The 18,208-nt window shown below is 42.0% G+C and overlaps 1 protein-coding gene across 19 annotated transcripts in view; it reads right to left on the reverse strand.

Moving 5' to 3' along the window:
• LRRFIP1 (LRR binding FLII interacting protein 1) overlaps positions 1–18,208 on the reverse strand; it is a 175,752-nt gene that overhangs the window by 24,528 nt on the left and 133,016 nt on the right. For 16 of the 19 annotated variants that reach the window (XM_073553252.1, XM_073553250.1, XM_073553253.1 and 13 more), the window contains 5 exons: positions 17,049–17,141; positions 16,686–16,778; positions 15,610–15,702; positions 14,736–14,847; positions 11,577–13,890 (listed from right to left, as the gene is read on the reverse strand). In XM_073553252.1, the coding sequence (XP_073409353.1) occupies positions 12,458–13,890; positions 14,736–14,847; positions 15,610–15,702; positions 16,686–16,778; positions 17,049–17,141 (1,824 nt within the window). In that variant the 3' untranslated portion in view covers positions 11,577–12,457. Of the gene's footprint in view, positions 1–11,576; positions 13,891–14,735; positions 14,848–15,609; positions 15,703–16,685; positions 16,779–17,048; positions 17,142–18,208 lie in introns of those variants that run through there. The other 3 variants (XM_073553265.1, XM_073553266.1, XM_073553251.1) reach the window with 2 other exon arrangements.

The raw sequence follows: 18,208 nt of genomic DNA on the forward strand, positions 1-18,208 counted from the left end.
GATTAGGATTCTGACCGCTGGGACCCCCTTTTGATCACAAAAACATAAGCCACAAAGTCCCCTGTTTGAATGAAGCTTAGTGCACATGCCTGACCTGTGCACCATTCACTATGTATGGGTCAGAGCTTATCTTAATTACTCACATAGCCTGGAAATAGATAAGTCAAACATGCGTCCGCCAACGTCATTCACACGTGGGACTTTGGGATATTCATTCTGATTATTGGTGGCTCCTTAGGTTGGTACCCTGGCAGTCATGAATTTATCACTCCTCCTTTATGTATGAGGCAAGTGACACAAGTATTGAACATGTCACCAATTTTCTAAGTAAATATATTTCTAAAGGTGCTATGGACATGAAATCCTCATCAGATATCGGTAACAGCCCATCCAATCCACTCAGGCAAAGAAATCAAAACTATAGAGGCCCATAAATTAGTTTGTGTAATAATGAGAAATGACAGGGAAAAAGTATTGAACACGCTTACTGAAATGCATTTAATACTTCACACAAAATCTTTTGTTGGTGACGATGGCTTCAAGACGCCTCCTGTTTGGAGAAACTAGTTGCATGCATTGCTCAGGTGTGATTTTGGCCAGTTCTTCCACTCTTCAAATCCTGAAGGGCCTGTGGGCTCCTTCTATGAACTCTGCTCTTTAGTTCGTTCTAAAAATTTTCTATTGGCTTCAGGTCCGGTGATTGCTCGGCCATTCTAGCAGCTTTATTTTCCTTTCTCTGAAACCAATTGAGCGTTTCCTTGGCTGTGTGTTTGGAATCATTGTCTTGCTGAAATGTCCAACCCTTGTTTTATCTTTATCATCCGGGTAGATGGAAGCTTGTAATGATCAAATGTGCTCGGATATAGTGTTAGCTGAGCATGCCCGGGTGTTATTCGAGTATCTTGGGAATGCTCCATTAATATGTTTGAGTCTCGCAGCTGCATATTTTGCAGCTGTTAGACAGTCCTCGCATGTATTGCGACTAACAGGCAATTCCCGCATGTGTTGTAGCTGTCCAACAGCCGCAAAATATGCAGCTGCGGGACTCAAACACACGTAAGCTACTCGGACGATATCCGAGCATGCTCACTCATCACTATTGGCAGCAGATTTTTATCAAGAATGTCTTGGAACATTTCTTCATTCATCCTTCCTTCAATCATATAAAGTTTGCCAGTGCTGTATGCTGAAAAACAGCGCCACTCCATGATGTTTCCACCTCCAAACTTCATTGTTGGTATGGTATGTTTGGGGTGAAATGCAGTGCCTTCTGGCCTTTAAACATGGTGTGTATTATGGCATCCAGAGTTCAATTTTGGTCTTATTTGACCAGACTACACTTTCCCAGTATTTCACAGGCTTGTTTAAATGTTGAGCAAACTTAAATGCGCTTGAACATGCTTTTTGTTCAGCAATGGAGTCTTGTGTGGAGAGCGTGTATACAGGCCATGGCTCAAAGAGGAGATCCCAAAAGGGAAAAGAAAAAAAAAAAACACCTGGTTCCCGCGCTGCTATACTTCAACCCTCAAATGGAGGAAATCCAGTCGATTCTAGGAGTAGGGTCCAATGCTTTATTTCTTGGTACATACAAAGACAACGTGTTTCGAGGTGCATTCCATGACCTCTTCCTCAGGTCGGATGTACATGGTCGGATGTACATGTTTTTTTTTTTTCCCTTTAGGGATCTCCTCTTTGAGTAATGGAAGCAGACGCTGTCTGTCTACACCCTCCTGCTGCAGCTTCATTATATGGGATTGAGCGTATTTAGTAGTTGTGGCGTTACACAACCTCTGACGGTGTGTAACCTGAACAATTCAAATTTTACTTATTATATCTGGTAAAGCCCTATGGGCGCGCTTTTGTGGTTTCTTTTATCTATACAGGCCATGGAGGATAAGCGCATTACTTATAATTCCCTTTGAAGCAATTGCACCTGCTGATTCCAGGTCTTTCTGTTGCTCTCCACAGGTGGTCCTTGACTCTTGGACAACTCTTCTGATAATTCTTTTCTCTCTTCCGTTTGAATTTGTGCAGGGAGCACCTGGTCATACCCTGTATATGGTGAAATTATGTGCTTTACACTTCTGGATCATGTCACAAACAGTGCCTCACTGGAATCTTCAGTAGTTTAGAAATTCTTTTGTAACCAATGCCATCAGTATTGCTTTGCAACAATAAGGTTGTGTAAGGCAGCGATAGCACCGTACGCAGTGAAGAGGCAGTGACCCACAAAATTCAAACCCAAAAGTCTCTTTAATGTGTTTCCTCACAGCATTAAAAGTCCAAACCACACAAGTGCATATAACTAGTATCCATTTCACCATTTGCAGAATATATATTATACGGCATCCTTCATTTTACAGACACTAAACACGCCAGTCTTCCTCTGACTAGTTCCAGTGTGTGTATATATGCACCGTATCCAAGACTCTATTCACACAGCATTACATGTTGCAGGAATTACACATGCTAGTCCTCCTCTGACTAGTTGTCATGGGTGTCTTGCACCGCTGCATCACAGTCTCTTTACTCACACAGCTGTACACATTCCAGGATTATCCTCTAGATCGCAGCCCTGGCACCACATCCACCTGTTTTGCGATCGTTACACACGCCAGTCTTCTTTTGAGCACAGGACATCCACCTCCGGGCACAGGACTTTCCACATCCGAGACCAGTCACCGTGGACGATTTGCATCTCTGTGTACACCGCGGGTTGCCAGGCCTCACTCTGGCCCTGACACACCTGAGACTCACTAAGCACTCACTTAGTCTGACTAACCCTTTCCTGCAGGGCTTTTATCACAGAAACCTGTGGCTTTCAGCCACATGGAAAACCTGGGTCCGGAAAGGAAGAGACTGCAACAAACTACTATCATACTGCAATCTATTTCAAACAACACCCAGAGCAGGTTTTCCATACCTCTGTCTTGGACATTACGATGTCCAAGACTAACACTTAATTTTATTATCAGTTTGCATTGCAGTCACAGCTATGCCCGTGACTGCCATGCACACCTATGGCCTTCATACACCTCCGTGCATATCCTGGGGAGACTACATAGCGACCCCTACCTGTGACATCGGTCACTGCTTCACCATTGCAATCCCAGCTACGCCTGTGACCGCAATGAAATCCCATAGCCTCAATACGCCTTTGTGCGTATCCTGAGAACACACAGCGCCCCCTAGCTGTAACAGGGGTCACTGACTCACAGTTGTGAGATAGCTCCCTGACTTTAGCCCCCATGAAGGGTTTCTTGTGTGGCACCTTGTCAATGAGACACCTTTTTTAGGCCATCAGCTGAACTGGACCAGCTGATATTTTTTCACTAAGTGGCAGGATTGCTTTTTAATTACTAATAGAAGTCACCTGGCGCCATGACTTTCTGCACCTCTCTTCAGGTGTTCATTATTTTTCATCTATATCATTTCTCATTATTACACAATGTGTGTGTGTGTATATATATATATATATATATATATATATATATTTATTACACACACTGCTCAAAAAAATAAAGGGGACACTTAAATAACAATATAACTCCAAGTAAATCAAACTTCTGTGAAAACAAACTGTCCACTTAGGAAGCAACGCTGATTGACAATCAATTTCACATGCTGTTGTGCAAATGGAGTAGACAACAGATGGAAATTATTGGCAATTATCAAGACACCCTCAATAAAAGAGTGGTTCTGCAGGTGGGGACCACAGACCACATCTCAGTACCAATGCTTTCTGGCTGATGTTTTGGTCACTTCTGAATGTTGTTTGCGCTTTCACACTCATGGCAGCATGAGATGGACTCTACAACCCACACAAGTGGCTCAGGTAGTGCAGCTCATCCAGGATGGCACATCAATGCTAGCTGTGGCAAGTGTCAGGAACACCGCACTGAACTTGCTCACTGAGCCAGTGCGCGTGTCCTGAGTAGAGTAAAGCGAACTGTGCTCAAAGATACCTGTAGAGCGGGCAACAGCTGAGTAGATGCGTACTTCAGAACAGCAGGACCTGAAGCACGTGACTGCTAGGGGCATGGCCTAAACTCCAGAGAGCTAGGAGCTGCAAGAGAACTCCTAGCAGGGTAACTGCGAGACAAAGTTACCAAGGGGTATAGACAGGGAGGATAGTCAGGACGTAGCCAATGAGTCATACACAGAGATAGCTGCAAGGTACAAGAGGGGCGAGCAGAGAGTAGTCAGATCACAGGCAATGAGTCATACACAGAGTGGGTAGCGCAGTACAGAATCAACAGGCAAACTCACAACGGGAAATAGAACCGGGTCAGAACTATATAAACAAGCTATAACAACGAACAGGCACACAGAGGTCAGCACACTCGGCCAAAGGCAAAAGTATAACTGGCAGGGATTGGCGCTTCCCAGGGGTTTAAGAAGCTCTCCCAGACCCAAAAAGAGGCCACAATCATTAACCCCAGGTGTGCAGGTCAAAACCTGCACTAAGCTCGACATTAACCCCTGACGTGCAGCTCAAAAACCTGCACTGGGATCATGACAGCAAGGTTTGCTGTGTCTGTCAGCGTAGTGTCCACAGGCTGGAGGAGCTACCAGGAGACAGGCCAGTACACCAGGAGACGTGGAGGGGGCCGTAGAAGGGCAACAACCCAGCAGCAGGTCCACTACCTCTGCCTTTGTGCAAGGAGGAACAGGAGGCACACTGCCAGAGCCCTGCAAAATGACCTCCAGCAGGCCACAAATGTGCATGTGTCTGCACAAACGGTTAGAAACTGACTCCTTTAGGATGGCCTGAGTGCCCGACGTCCACAGATGGAGGTTGTGCTTACAGCCCAAAACTGTGCAGGATGCTTGGAATTTGCCACAGAACACCAAGATTGGCAAATTCAACACTGGTGCCCTGTGCTTTTCACAGATGAAAGCAGGTTCACACTGAGCACATGTGACAGATGTGACAGAGTCTGGAGACGCCGTGGAGAGCAGTCTGCTGCCTGCAAAATCCTTCAGCATGACCGGTTTAGCAGTGGGTCAGTAATGGTGTGGGGTGGCTTTTCTTTGGAGGGCCGCATGGTGTTGGGCTGTGAGCACAACCCCCACCTGTGGACATCGGGCACTCAGACCATCCTCATGGAGTCGGTTTCTAACTGATTGTGCAGACACATGCACATTTGTGGCCTGCTGGAGGTCATTTTGCAGGGCTCTGGCAGTGCTCCTCCTGTTCCTCCTTGCACAAAGGCTGAGGTAGCGGTCCTACTGCTGGGTTGTTACCATCCTACGGCCCCCTCCACATATCCTGGTAGCGCCTCCAGCCTCTGGACACTACGCTGACAGACACAGCAAACCTTCTTGCCACAGCTCGCATTGATGTGCCATCCTGGATGAGCTGCACTACCTGAGCCACTTGTGTGGGTTGTAGAGTCTGTCTCATGCTACCACGAGTGTGAAAGCACAACCAGCATTGAAAAGTGACCAAAACATCAGCCAGAAAGCATTGGTACTGAGATGTGGTCTGTGGTCCCCACCTGCAGAATCACTCCTTTATTAAGGGTGTCTTAATAATTGCCAATAATTTCCACCTGTTGTCTATTCCATTTGCACAACAGCATGTGAAATTGATTGTCAATCAGTGTTGCTTCCTAAGTGGACAGTTTGATTTCACAGAAGTTTACTTGGGGTTATATTCTGTTGTTTAAGTTCACACACACACACAGTACAGACCAAAAGTTTGGACACACCTCATTCAAAGAGTTTTCTTTATTTTAATGACTATGAAAATTGTAGATTCACTCTGAAGGCATCAAAACTATGAATTAACACATGTGGAATTATATAATTAACAAAAAAGTGTGAAACAACTGAAAATATGTCTTATATTCTAGGTTCTTCAAAGTAGCCACTTTTTGCTTTGATTACTGCTTTGCATACTCTTGGCATTCTCTTGATGAGCTTCAAGAGGTAGTCACTGAAAATGGTCTTCCAACAGTCTTGAAGTAGTTCCCAGAGATGCTTAGCACGTGTTGGCCCTTTTGCCTTCACTCTGCGGTCCAGCTCACCCCAAACCATCTCAATTGGGTTCACGTCTGGTGACTGTGGAGGCCAGGTCATCTGGCGTAGCACCCCATCACTCTGCTTCTTGGTCAACTAGCTCTTACACAGCCTTGAGGTGTGTTTGGGGTCATTGTCCTGTTGAAAAATAAATGATGGTCCAACTAAACACAAACCGGATGGAATAGCATGCCACTGCAAGATGCTGTGGTAGCCATGCTGGTTCAGTATGCCTTCAATTTTGAATAAATACCCAACAGTGTCACCAGCAAAGCACCCCCACACCTTCTCCTCCATGCTTCACGGTGGGAACCAGGCATATAGAGTCCATCCGTTCACCTTTTCTGCGTCGCACAAAGACACAGTGGTTGGAACCAAAGATCTCAAATTTGGACTCGTCAGACCAAAGCACAGATTTCCACTAGTCTAATGTCCATTCCTTTTGTTCTTTAGCCCAAACAAGTTTCTTCTGCTTGTTGCCTGTCCTTAGCAGTGGTTTGCTAGCAGCTATTTTACCATGAAGGCCTTCTGCACAAAGTCTCCTCTTAACAGTTGTTGTAGAGATGTGTCTGCTGCTAGAACTATGTGGCATTGACCTGGTCTCTAATCTGAGCTGCTGTTAACCTTTGATTTCTGAGGCTGGTGACTCGGATGAACTTATCCTCCACAGCAGAGGTGACTGTTGGTCTTCCTTTCCTGGAGCAGTCCTCATGTGAGCCAGTTTCTTTGTAGCGCTTGATGGTTTTTGCCACTGCACTTGGGGACACTTGCAAAGTTTTCAAAATTTTTAGGACTGACTGAACTTCATTTCTTAAAGTAATGATGGCCACTCGTTTTTCTTTACTTAGAATTTGTATTATGGCAAGAAAAAAAGCAGCTAACAGTATATTCAGTAGGACTATTAGCTGTGTATCCACAACACAACTGATGGTCCCAACCCCATTTATAATGCAAGAAATCCCACTTATTAAACCTGACAGGGCACACCTGTGAAGTGAAAGCCATTTCCGGTGACTACCTCTTTAAGCTCATCAACAGAATGCCAAGAGTGTGCAAAGTAGTAATCAAAGCAAAAGGTGGCTACTTTGAAGAACCTAGAATATAAGACACAGTATTTTCAGTTGTTTCACACTTTTTTGACAATTATATAATTTCACATGTGTTAATTCATAGTTTTGATGCCTTCAGAGTGAATCTACAATTTTCATAGTCATGAAAATAAAGAAAACTCTTTGAATGAGGTGTGTCCAAACTTTTGGTCTGTATATATATTCACACAGTTGTGCTCAAAAGTTTACATACCCTGTCAGAATTTTTGCTTTCTTGGCCTTTTTTCAGAGAATATGAATGATAACACCGAAACTTTTTCTTCATTCATGGTTAGTGGTTGGATGAAGCCATTTATTGTCAAACTACTGTGTTTTCTCTTTTTAATCATAATGACAACCCAAAACATCCAAATGACCCTGTTCAAAAGTTCACATACCCTGGTGATTTTGGCCTGATAACATGCATAAAGTTCACACAAATGGATTTGACTGGCTACTAAAGGTAACATCCTCACCTGTGACCTGTTTGCTTGTAATCAGTGTGTGCATAAAAGCTGAGTGAGTTTCTGGGATCCAGACAGACTCTTGCATCTTTCATCCAGCCACTGATGTTTCTGGATTGTGAGTCATGGGGAAAGCAAAAGATTTGTCAACAGATCTATGGAAAAAGGTAGATGAATTGTATAAAACAGGAAAGGGATACAAAAAGTTATCCAAGGAATTGATAATGCCAGTCAGCAGCGTTCAAACTGTGATTAACAAATGGAAAACCAGGGGCTCTGAGAAAACAAAACCACAGTCAGGTAGACCAACAAAAATGTTGTCCACAACTGCCAGCAAAATTGTTTGGGATGCAAAGAAAAATCCACAAATAACATCAGCTGAAATACTGGACTCTCTGAAAACTAGCGGTGTGGCTGTTTCAAGATGCACAATAAAGAGGCACTTGAAGAAAAATGGGCTGCATGGTCAAATCGCCAGAAGAAAGCCATTACTGCACAAATGCCACAAAGTATCTCGCCTACAATACGCAAAACAGCACAGCGAAATGCCTCAAAACTTCTGCAACAAGGTAATTTGGAGTGATGAGACCAAATTTAACTTTTTGGCCATAACCATAAACGTTTCATTTGCAGAGAGGTCAACAAGGCCTATGATGAAAGGAACACCATTCATACTGTAAAGCACGGAGGTGGGTCGCTGATGTTTTGGGGATGTGTGAGCTACAAAGGCACAGGAAACTTAGTCAAAGTTGAAGGAAAGATGAATGCAGCACGTTATCAGCAAATACTGGAGGCGAATTTACAATCATCAGCCCGGGCGCTGAGCATGGGACGTACATGGACGTTCCAACATGACAACGATCCAAACCACAAGGCCAAGTCGACCTGTCATTGGCTACAGCAAAGCAAAGTGAAGGTTCTGGAGTGGCCATCTCAGTCTCCTGACCTTAATATCATTGAGCCACTTTGGGGAGATCTCAAGCGGGCAGTTCATGCTAGACAGCCCAGAAATTTACAGGAACTGGAGGCTTTTTGTCAAGAAGTGTGGGCATTTTTACCATCTGAGAAACTAAAGAACCTCATCCACAACTACCACAAAAGACTTCAAGCTGTCATTAATGTTAGAGGGGGCAAAAACCGGTATTAAGAAATGGGGTATGTGAACTTTTGATCAGGGTTATTTGGATGTTTTTGGGTTGTCATTATGAGGATATAAAAAATATTATCTATCTCTGGCAAAAATTAAGAGACCACCACATCAAAACCCTGTCATGGGCCACCCATTCTCCAGACCTGAACCCCATTGAAAAGCTCTGGAATGTAATCAAGAGGATGATGGATAGTCACAAGCCATCAAACAAAGAAGAAATGCTTAAAGTGTGAAAGACTGGTGGAAAACATGCCAAGACGCATGAAAGCTGTGATTAAAAATCATGGTTATGCTACAAAGTATTGATTTCTGAACTCTTCCTGAGTTAAAACATTAGTATTGTTGTTTCTAAATGATTATGAACTTTTCTTTGCATGATTTGAGGTCTGATAGAACTGGATTTTTTTTAAAAATTTTGACAATTTCTCCTTTTCAGAAAAAAAAATGTATTGCTTAGAAATTTGGAGACATGTCAGTAGTTTATAGACTAAGGGCCTTGTCACACAGGGCGACGCACCAGCGATCCCAACAACGATATGACCTTGTCAGGATCGCTGGTGTGTCGCTACATGATCGCTGGTGAGCTGCCAAACAGGCAGCTTCACCAGCGATCAGCAACGGCGAAACGTGGGTTACAAGCGACGCACGTCGCTTAGTTACCCACTGTGTACCTTAGTTACCAGCGCGCTGGTGCAGGGAGCTGGTAACCAAGGTACACATCGGGTTTCTAAGCTCTGCGCTCCGCTTAGAAACCCTCTGTTTACCTTAGTTACCAGCTCTTGCTCGCTGATCGCTCGTCTCCCGCCTGCCACACGCAGCAATGCATGCTGGCCAGCGGAAGACCAGCGATCAAAAAAAATGTCCTGGCCATTCCAGGACGATCAGCGATAACAGGCAGGGGGGCCGGTCGCTGGTAAGGGTCACACACAGCGATCTCACTGGTGAGATCGCCGTTGCGTCACAACTTGTGACTCAGCAGCGATCTCGCTAGCGAGATCGCTATGTGTAACGGGGGCTTAAAAGAACAATTTACATTTTACTCAAAAATATACCTATAAAAAGAAAAATCAGAAACTGAACATTTGCAAGTGGACTCTTAATTTTTGCCAGAGCTGTGTGTATGTATATACTGTACATACCTTCAATATAACTATTTTTGTTAAATGCAAGTCCTTATAACGTTTGAAAAGGTGAATCCCATTTAAGAAAAATTACGGAAATTTTTAGGTGTAAATAAATCAGAATACATTTTCTGTATTTTTTTTCAAAACTAAGTTTATTTCCATAATATACAGTTAAGATTTATTTTTAAACAATCTTCTTCCTTTCGCATTACCTTTAGATATTATCCATTTATTACTTTCAGCAGGAAAATGTAAATTCATAAGACAGTATTGCCGTATTTATACCTGTTGTGTACCTGAAAGCAAAGCTGTCAAAATGCGAATGTGTTTAAAAGTAAAAAAAACAATACAGCCAAAGTACTTTGTACGCATTAAGTAGCAAACCACAGTGAGTGGCACGTAGAATTTTATAGTAGGGTTACAAGAATTTTTTAAATTAAGCATACAGGTCTGAAATGTTCTAGTGAATGCATAGCTGTAAAGCAGATTTGTCACAAACCTTTCACAAGAACATAACCTAAGTTACTTCATCTTGCCCAGATAATACAGCGTCCTCAATCTGCCACTTGATGGCAATGCAGCACTGCTGAACGAGAATTCAGCACCATAAAACAACTATGGTAATGTATTCCTTTAGGATCTGACCAGGCAAGTATCTAATGTATAATGTCAGTCTTATGAGAGGGCGTATGCACAAACACTTTACCAAAAAAAAAAAAAAAAAAAACTTTCCACTTCCAGCATTTTAGAACGTTAATTTCCATTCATCGGTATATATTTCAGATCAGGAAAAGTATCACTCACACCACCTTTATAAATATTTGCAGCCACAATCCATGAACTTGGCTTTCTACAAATCTACAAGACTGGGTAATTCTGCTTGTATCATAATATAAAAGGGTTCAATCAAGGTCTATGTCTTCCCTAACTGTGTGATTGCTACTCAATTTTAGGCTTATAGGTTGTTATAATTCAGCTGAAAATTAGGTTGAAATTGTTATAACGATCTATGACTAGGTAGATGTTTGCAATAGGTATGGGGGCGGATATTCAACTGCTCATAGTTTCAGTGTCACTCCGCCTTAAAAGCTAAACCAACAACATTAAATTGCCTAAATTTCTTCTGCAACCTTGCTTGTTATCAGAGATCTCAAATACTGAGGGTATGTGCACACGTTGCGGATTTTGATGCGGATCCACAGCGGTTTTGGACGTGCGGAATTGCATGAAATCCGCAGTGAAGTGCACAACCAATCTAAGTGAATGGTAAATTTAGAATTGCTGTGCACATGTTGCGGAAAAATCCGCGCAGATTTGCAACGTTTTTTGTTCCGCAGCATGTCAATTCTTTTTGCGGATCCGCAGCAGCGTTTTTGAGTTTGGCATATATTTTCTCTCTCGAAATTTCAACCAAATCCGCACAGCAAAAATGCATTAAAATCCGCAAGGAATCCGCATCAATTCCGCATGAAAACCGCAAGAGTTTTTCCCTGCGTTTTCTGCTAACTGATGCAGATTCCGCAGGCTAATCTGCAACGTGTGCACATACCCTTAGGCAGAATACATATTCTGTAGAAATTCTTTAAAACAGGCATTTGTAGTTCTACTTTAGGTCAGTTATAATGATGTGCAACAGAATCTTTCACCATATTACTTTGTGTATCAATCAATCGCACAAAAACAGTACAACGGTGTATGCATCTGCAACATACAGGATGGACACATACAATAAGGAATGATTTTCTTTTTCCAACTTTCTTGAACATTCATACTAGGCTTTACATGGAATGTGAGCGCCAATCACGCAACTTCAGTGACGAGAGAAATAAATAATATTTACTGTTATAAAACTATACGTGACATCTATAAAACTATAACATGGTTTCTTTTCTGTGATTTGGTTGGAGTAGGAACATCCGAACGAGGTTCAATAACAAAAACAAAATCTGTTTAGAGGAACAGTGCAGTAATCATAGAGATGTAAATAAATTAGATTATAAAGGTTGGGACATTTTTACCAGTTTCTCTAATGGGTCAAATGAAATCATTTCCGAACACATAAATAGAAGAACATATGTCCGATCACTGGTAGGTGAGGAAGTGCAAATGCAATCTAATCCAGGCAGTTCTAGATATACTAGTCTATACAGTAAATATGGCCTGTAGCAACATTTAATAAAAATTCCCCTTAGGTAACTTACACCCCGAGAGCAGTAGTATTAGACTGTGAGGCCGGCCTCACTTATATTAAGCTCATTTCAATTCTATACTGGATACAGAAATTAATAAGATAAGTACAGGATTACATTTTCAACATCGGCATGGACTTCAAACAATGGTGAAGCCCTAGATAAAATGTGAAAAAATCCTTTTACTATAATATTCATATACTTAAAATTCAACCCAAAATACAAATTTCACAAACAGGAGCCTAGAAGGAAAAAAAACAAACAAACTATATTGAGGGGTACACCTCCAGCCTGCATTTTAGTATCTAGATATACAGCCACTTTGGAAGCAGTTTATAGTCGTACTAGTGCAAAAGCATAAACTTCCATAACATTCAGCAGTGCCACATATACATCTACAGAATAACCGATCACGTCATCAGGAAACCACACAGTCGTCTTTATTTTTGCCTTTCCCTCTCCTTGGACTTTTATCCGAGTCACCTTCCATCCGAATATCTTCTAAAGATTGTCTGTCCACTGACGATCCTAATGATGCACAGGGTTTTTCACTTTCTCCGGTGTACTTTTCACTTCTCACGGCATCATTATCTTTTTCATCATCATCCTCTGTTTCTTCACCCTCTTGTGTGGATTCACCTTCACTACTGAAAACTTCAGGTGGAACGATTTCCTTTGGGGATTCGGCTGTGTTTGACAGTGCATCATCTGCATTCTGGATGTTGTCACAATCTGGGTCATGAGACATTAAGTCATCTTCTCTTTGGTCTGCTAATTTAAGATCTTCCCTTTCCAAAGACACAACCTGTCTCTCTTCCTCTGGGATGGGTTTAGATACATTTTGGTCAGTACTGTCCCCTGGAATGACACAGTCTGTTCTAGACTCTTCCTCAGTTACACTATTGCTTTTGATAACAGCGCAAGACCCGGAAACGTCCGATGTTTTGTCAATTTCACTTTCTACCTGTGCAACTAAATCGGTGTTTGGTAACAGAGTGTCTTGTGATGATTGTTCATCTGCAGAAATAATCTCATTCTGATCAATAACTTCAATCTTCTCAGGAGCAGACATTTCAGCATTTTGGTTTTGATCCACAAGAGTCTGTGACCCAGATTCTTCCCGAGGAGACAGCTGAGGTTCAGTATTTTGTTCTTGATCTACATTTTTATCACTACTTATGTTTTCTGACAACTCTGTACCAAGATCTTCGAGATTGATGCTTGCTTTATTACTGTCCTGTTTATCCTCTAAATCTGAGCTTTCAGCATTCTTACAAATATTCACAGGTTCATTTGCAGTTTCAGCCACTCCACCCATAGGGAACTCATCATCAGCTTTAGGGATGTTCTCCTCTTGGCTGTTTTTGGGTTCCTCTTTTTCACAATCACTCAAAGAACCTGCGTCATCTTCATAAAATGCGTTCACTGTACTGGGCTGATCATCGACAAAATCTATAGCATCCTGAAAGACATCACTTCCAGATGGGCTTACATCACTCTGCTTTGAGGTTGTGTCACCATCTACCTCTGAAAAGGTCTCCAAATCTTCAGTTAGTGACATCTTCTGCAGATCTTCTCTTGTGTTATAAGATGTCCCTGCCTTTTGCTCATCCACGTTGGTTTCAGATTTGTGATGGCAGAAGACATCAACAGGTTCCATTTCCACAATGGTGTTGGTGTTATTTTCCTTCTCATTGCTCTCACGTTTTACATCTCCACCCTCTGGGTGCAGTGGAATTTCTTTCTGAGCATCTTGTGCAACTTCCTCTCTATCTTGCTTAATCTGAGAAGGTGGACCTTCACCCACCACCGAGGTGGTCTCCTTTTTTTCAGTGGTTTCTTCTGTGTTTCCTATAAAAACCACGGACAAGAATGAAGAATCCACCAATTTTACTAAAGCCACATCCCCAGCAGAGGTCAGAGAAAGACAGGGAATGAATGTTTTCTGCTTGAGAGAAGGTAGAAAAGCAACAGGTTGGATAGTGCAGAGTTATACAACCCACCGTTTGAAGCCCCAGATGGTTGCTGAAGAGAAGAAACATACAGCAAAGCGGATTTTTTACAGTCTGAAAAGAGATTCTTCAGTCTACTCTGGAAGGGTTCAGTTTGCTGCGAAATACTTAAAAAAATGACGGTAAAACTTTATTGCTACATCAGCAAGACCTGTGAAATATAAATGTGGTGATCTTCTGTACCAAAAGAAAAAAAAAAAAAAAGTTGATTGGGATTAGAAAAAAATTTCCTTAAATATTTAAGGCACTTTGATTATTTCCAAAAAAGAATAAGGCAGCCAGGTTGAGATCTTCTACAGCTAGTGCCAAAGATTATAACATTCAGATAATCCCGAGCCTCATCACAAAAGTCTGTAGCCCTTTCATGTACAGAACGGGAAAGACTACAAATGACAAATAACTAATAATTACCAGACAAAGTAGCTCCATCCAGGTGTGAACAACGGCTGCAGTCTACATCTGATACTAGTTTTATAGCCTAGCTTGCCTTTATACAGCAGTCTAATTTTACTTTGGAACAGGGAGTCTGGTTTGGATGAAGAATACCCTTACAAGGTAATAGGCTGCAGAAGTTATACAAAGCACGGCATGCAGGGTTAGTGGAAAGAGAAATGGCTCGGAGAGGCTTGAAAAAAAAAAAAAAAAAAAAAAAAAAGAGAGAGAAGAGCTCACACTACCACTTACCCATTGACACGGCCCGGACAGGAGGATCTGGGGGACCATCGGAATTTACATGGTTTTCTATTGAAGAGTCGCCATTCAGGGTAGCGTCAGAGTCCAGCACGATGCCGTGTTTCTAAATTCAACAGAATTAACTACAAGTCAGCTGCTGAAGGAATGACAATTCACGTGGTGGATAACGTCAGCGAGAAAGCCTTTCCAGCAGGATAGGATTGCACATAAACTAAGCAGGTAGTTACCGCAACTTATTAAACGTGTTATCTAATCATCAATATAAACCTTTAACTTTGTTTCAATTTAAATCTCAAAAATGGACAAAATAATTTAATCTGTGACTGCCAACAATGGATGGGAAAAGCTGTGGGAGTCTGAAGTATGACAGCACAAGAAGATATTTCATGTGAAAGGTCAACTTATCTACAATCTCAGCATTTTCCTTCTTAAGACATTTTTTTTAAAAAACAATGTGAGTGGATGCCACAGAGACAATACATTTTATTGCAAATCTCTTGATCGTTCTTCTGCAGTGGTCGGCACCTCTGCCATAGATGTAAATTTGCAGCTGGGAGACAATTCTTGTAGACCAAACAATGGTACAATGTGGTCAAAGAGATTTCGCATGTTGCATCAAGCAGCCATGGCGGTCCATCCTTTTCACTGCATCTCCTGGTGGCAATATTAATATTCTGGTATAACCACCACAAGATTTCAGCCGGTTGCTACTCTAATAGACTAGAGGGCAGATATCAGACAACAATAGTATACTCCCTTTATTCTTTTTTATAGGCCTCCTTTACAGATGGTGCCCGTTATATCATATGGACGGACCTCGCAATGCTATATGTAATAAAACAGTGTAACAATGCATCCATTGTACCTTTAATGTTTCTCTTAGTTGGGTCACCTCGTCCCTGAGGGCATCACGTTCACTCCGAACCGGATCAAAAAACTCTTTTTGTCTCTCCAGAGCCTGCACTTCCAGGGTTAAGAAAGAAAGAAAATGCAAGATGATATTGAAAAAGGTAAAATCACAAATGGGAAATTTTGAAAGAGAACAGTCCTGAAAATCAGTGTGCCGGGTTTAGAGGTAAAGTCTTCCATATTTGACAATATTATGCACAATTGAGGTTTTAATTCAACTTGATTAATTGAAATATTAAGGCCCACGTACACATTAAAGCCAAATGTGAGGATTTCAGCGGAATCCGCCCAATATTTGACCTGTTTGAGGACCCACAATGTTCTTCATCGATGACGTTGGGGAGATAAATAGTGTGGAGTTCCAATTCAACTAACCCTCCATCTGCTTTCCTGCTGGATAAGCTGTTGCTAGATCAGCCCGGCCACAGATTACTCTGCTCTCCACGTAGCGAACACATAAAAGAGTATTCTTGTGTATGGGGAATGATAGAGTTTCCGCCCTCAGCTATCTAAATTGGGCATACACATGAGAAAACTGTTGACAGATCTCTCCTGACTCCCCCTTATACATGAATGCTTGGCTCAGCCAAATGTTTATGCGTTTTCAACATGGAGACAGGAAAAAGCAACTGCCAGACTCTTCTGGCAGCTTATCTTCCCTGAAAGCGAATGGATCAGGCATTAAAAAGACAACTGCGAAGTCCTTCTGTTCCCCCCCCCCCCCCCCTGACATTGTCTGACACAGGAGAGTCGGGACGTCCCCAAACAGATCAGATGGTTGAAAAATCTCTGACTTTCCAGTAATGTTTATGGGGGCCTTTCAAGTGCATCTAGGGTACCTCTAAAGCACATCAACATTTGGTGTTTGGTTGAAAGCATTGTACTGTTTTCTGCTATCAGCTACTTCTGGCAAGAAGGCGGCTTTCTGTATTGTTCTTAAATGGTATAACTGTTAGGAAGTCCAGACAAATGTTCTTGTGGCAGCCGCTTAGCTCGTAACAGCTAACAGACACCCTTAACAAGGAATCGTACCCCTATTTTTTTATCCTTCCACTCTATGGTTTCTTTGAGGTCACAGATCTCACGGTCACCGATTTCTTGTTTCTGTTGCAGTTGACGAATTTCCTAATGGTTGGCAAAGGGCAACAAACAGAAAAAAAAAAAAGACAGAAACTTCAAGAAAAAGCAAAAAAGGCAGGAAAGAAAGAGAAGAAACAGGAATCAGCAACCGAGCAAAGAGGCTAACACTCCACCCATCTATGACTGTTCATGATATTCATTAGGCAACCACTGAAAGCTTTCTCATTCTGTAACGCTACATTACAATTTTTTCTTAAAGAAGAGCAATAAAACCTGAGCTATTTTAACCAATTAATTCCGATAGTCCTTCCTCACCGTCATCAGAGCCTCTCTTTGCTCCAAGGCCTCTTTCATCTCTGAGAGTTGAAAACGGAGGACGCCCTGCTCGTGTTTATGCCGCTCACACTCCTAACAAGAAAACAAAAGGGATTAAACATACAGAAACCCCAAAATAGGTAGGTAAAGTTATCCTTGTAATTACAGGGGCTTCTGCAGAGTTACTACAGGGAAAATATTTCACTATTTGTGCACAGTATACAATTCACGAATCGGAGGTTAGGGCAATGTCTGGGGACATGTAAAAGAGGAAAACAGAAATGAAGGCGAGTGCTTGAAAAACAATGACTAATGGCATTAGGTAATTCTAACAAAATCTGTATCTACTACTTCTATACAATAGTGTATGATGCAACCATTCATTGTTCATGTGTTGTGATCCCCACCAGACCTCCATCCGCCCCTCATAACATCTCCAGGATTTCGTCTGTGACATGTTGGGGTAGAGAGGTCCAGAGTATGGGGATGCAGACTCTCCACCACCTACTAGCTTAGGCTTCATAGGAGACCAGAATTATACAATAAACTGCAATACTACCATCTTACAGTGGATCACATAAGGGATCAAGAGATCACATGTTCAACTCCCCTAAGGAAACTTAAAAATAAAAAATAAATGTAAGAAATAGTAAAAAAAAAAAAAAAAATAAGTGAATCACAAATAAAGTAGTTTCAATCACCCTTCTTTACCAAAACATAAATTGTGAAATCGATAAAGATACGATATTTGGTATCACTGTACATGTAATTGTCCAGACTAAAAAAAAAAAAAAAAAAAAAAAAAAATTCTAACATTTACACTATACAGCCAGAAAGGGGAAAAAAAAAATCTAAATGGCAGATTTAGGTGACCCGAAAAACAGCCAATCTTAAAGGGAATCTGTCACCTATTTTTTCATATACAAGCTGCAGCCACCGCCATCAGGGGCTTATCTACAGCATTCTGTAATGCTGTAGATAAGCCCCCGATGTAACCTGAAAGATACGAAAAACAAGTTAGATTATACTCACCGGGTGGGCGGTCCGGGTCCAGCACCTCCCATCTTCTAGCGATGACGTCCTCCTCGTTGCTGCCTGCCGCGGCCCCTGCGCAGGCGTACTTTATCTGCCCTGTTGAGGGCAGAGCAAAGTACTGCACT

The sequence above is a fragment of the Dendrobates tinctorius genome, unplaced genomic scaffold (genome assembly GCF_039654945.1).
Source record: "Dendrobates tinctorius isolate UK_male_01 unplaced genomic scaffold, ASM3965494v1 ptg000199l, whole genome shotgun sequence".
Taxonomy (NCBI): domain Eukaryota; kingdom Metazoa; phylum Chordata; class Amphibia; order Anura; family Dendrobatidae; genus Dendrobates; species Dendrobates tinctorius.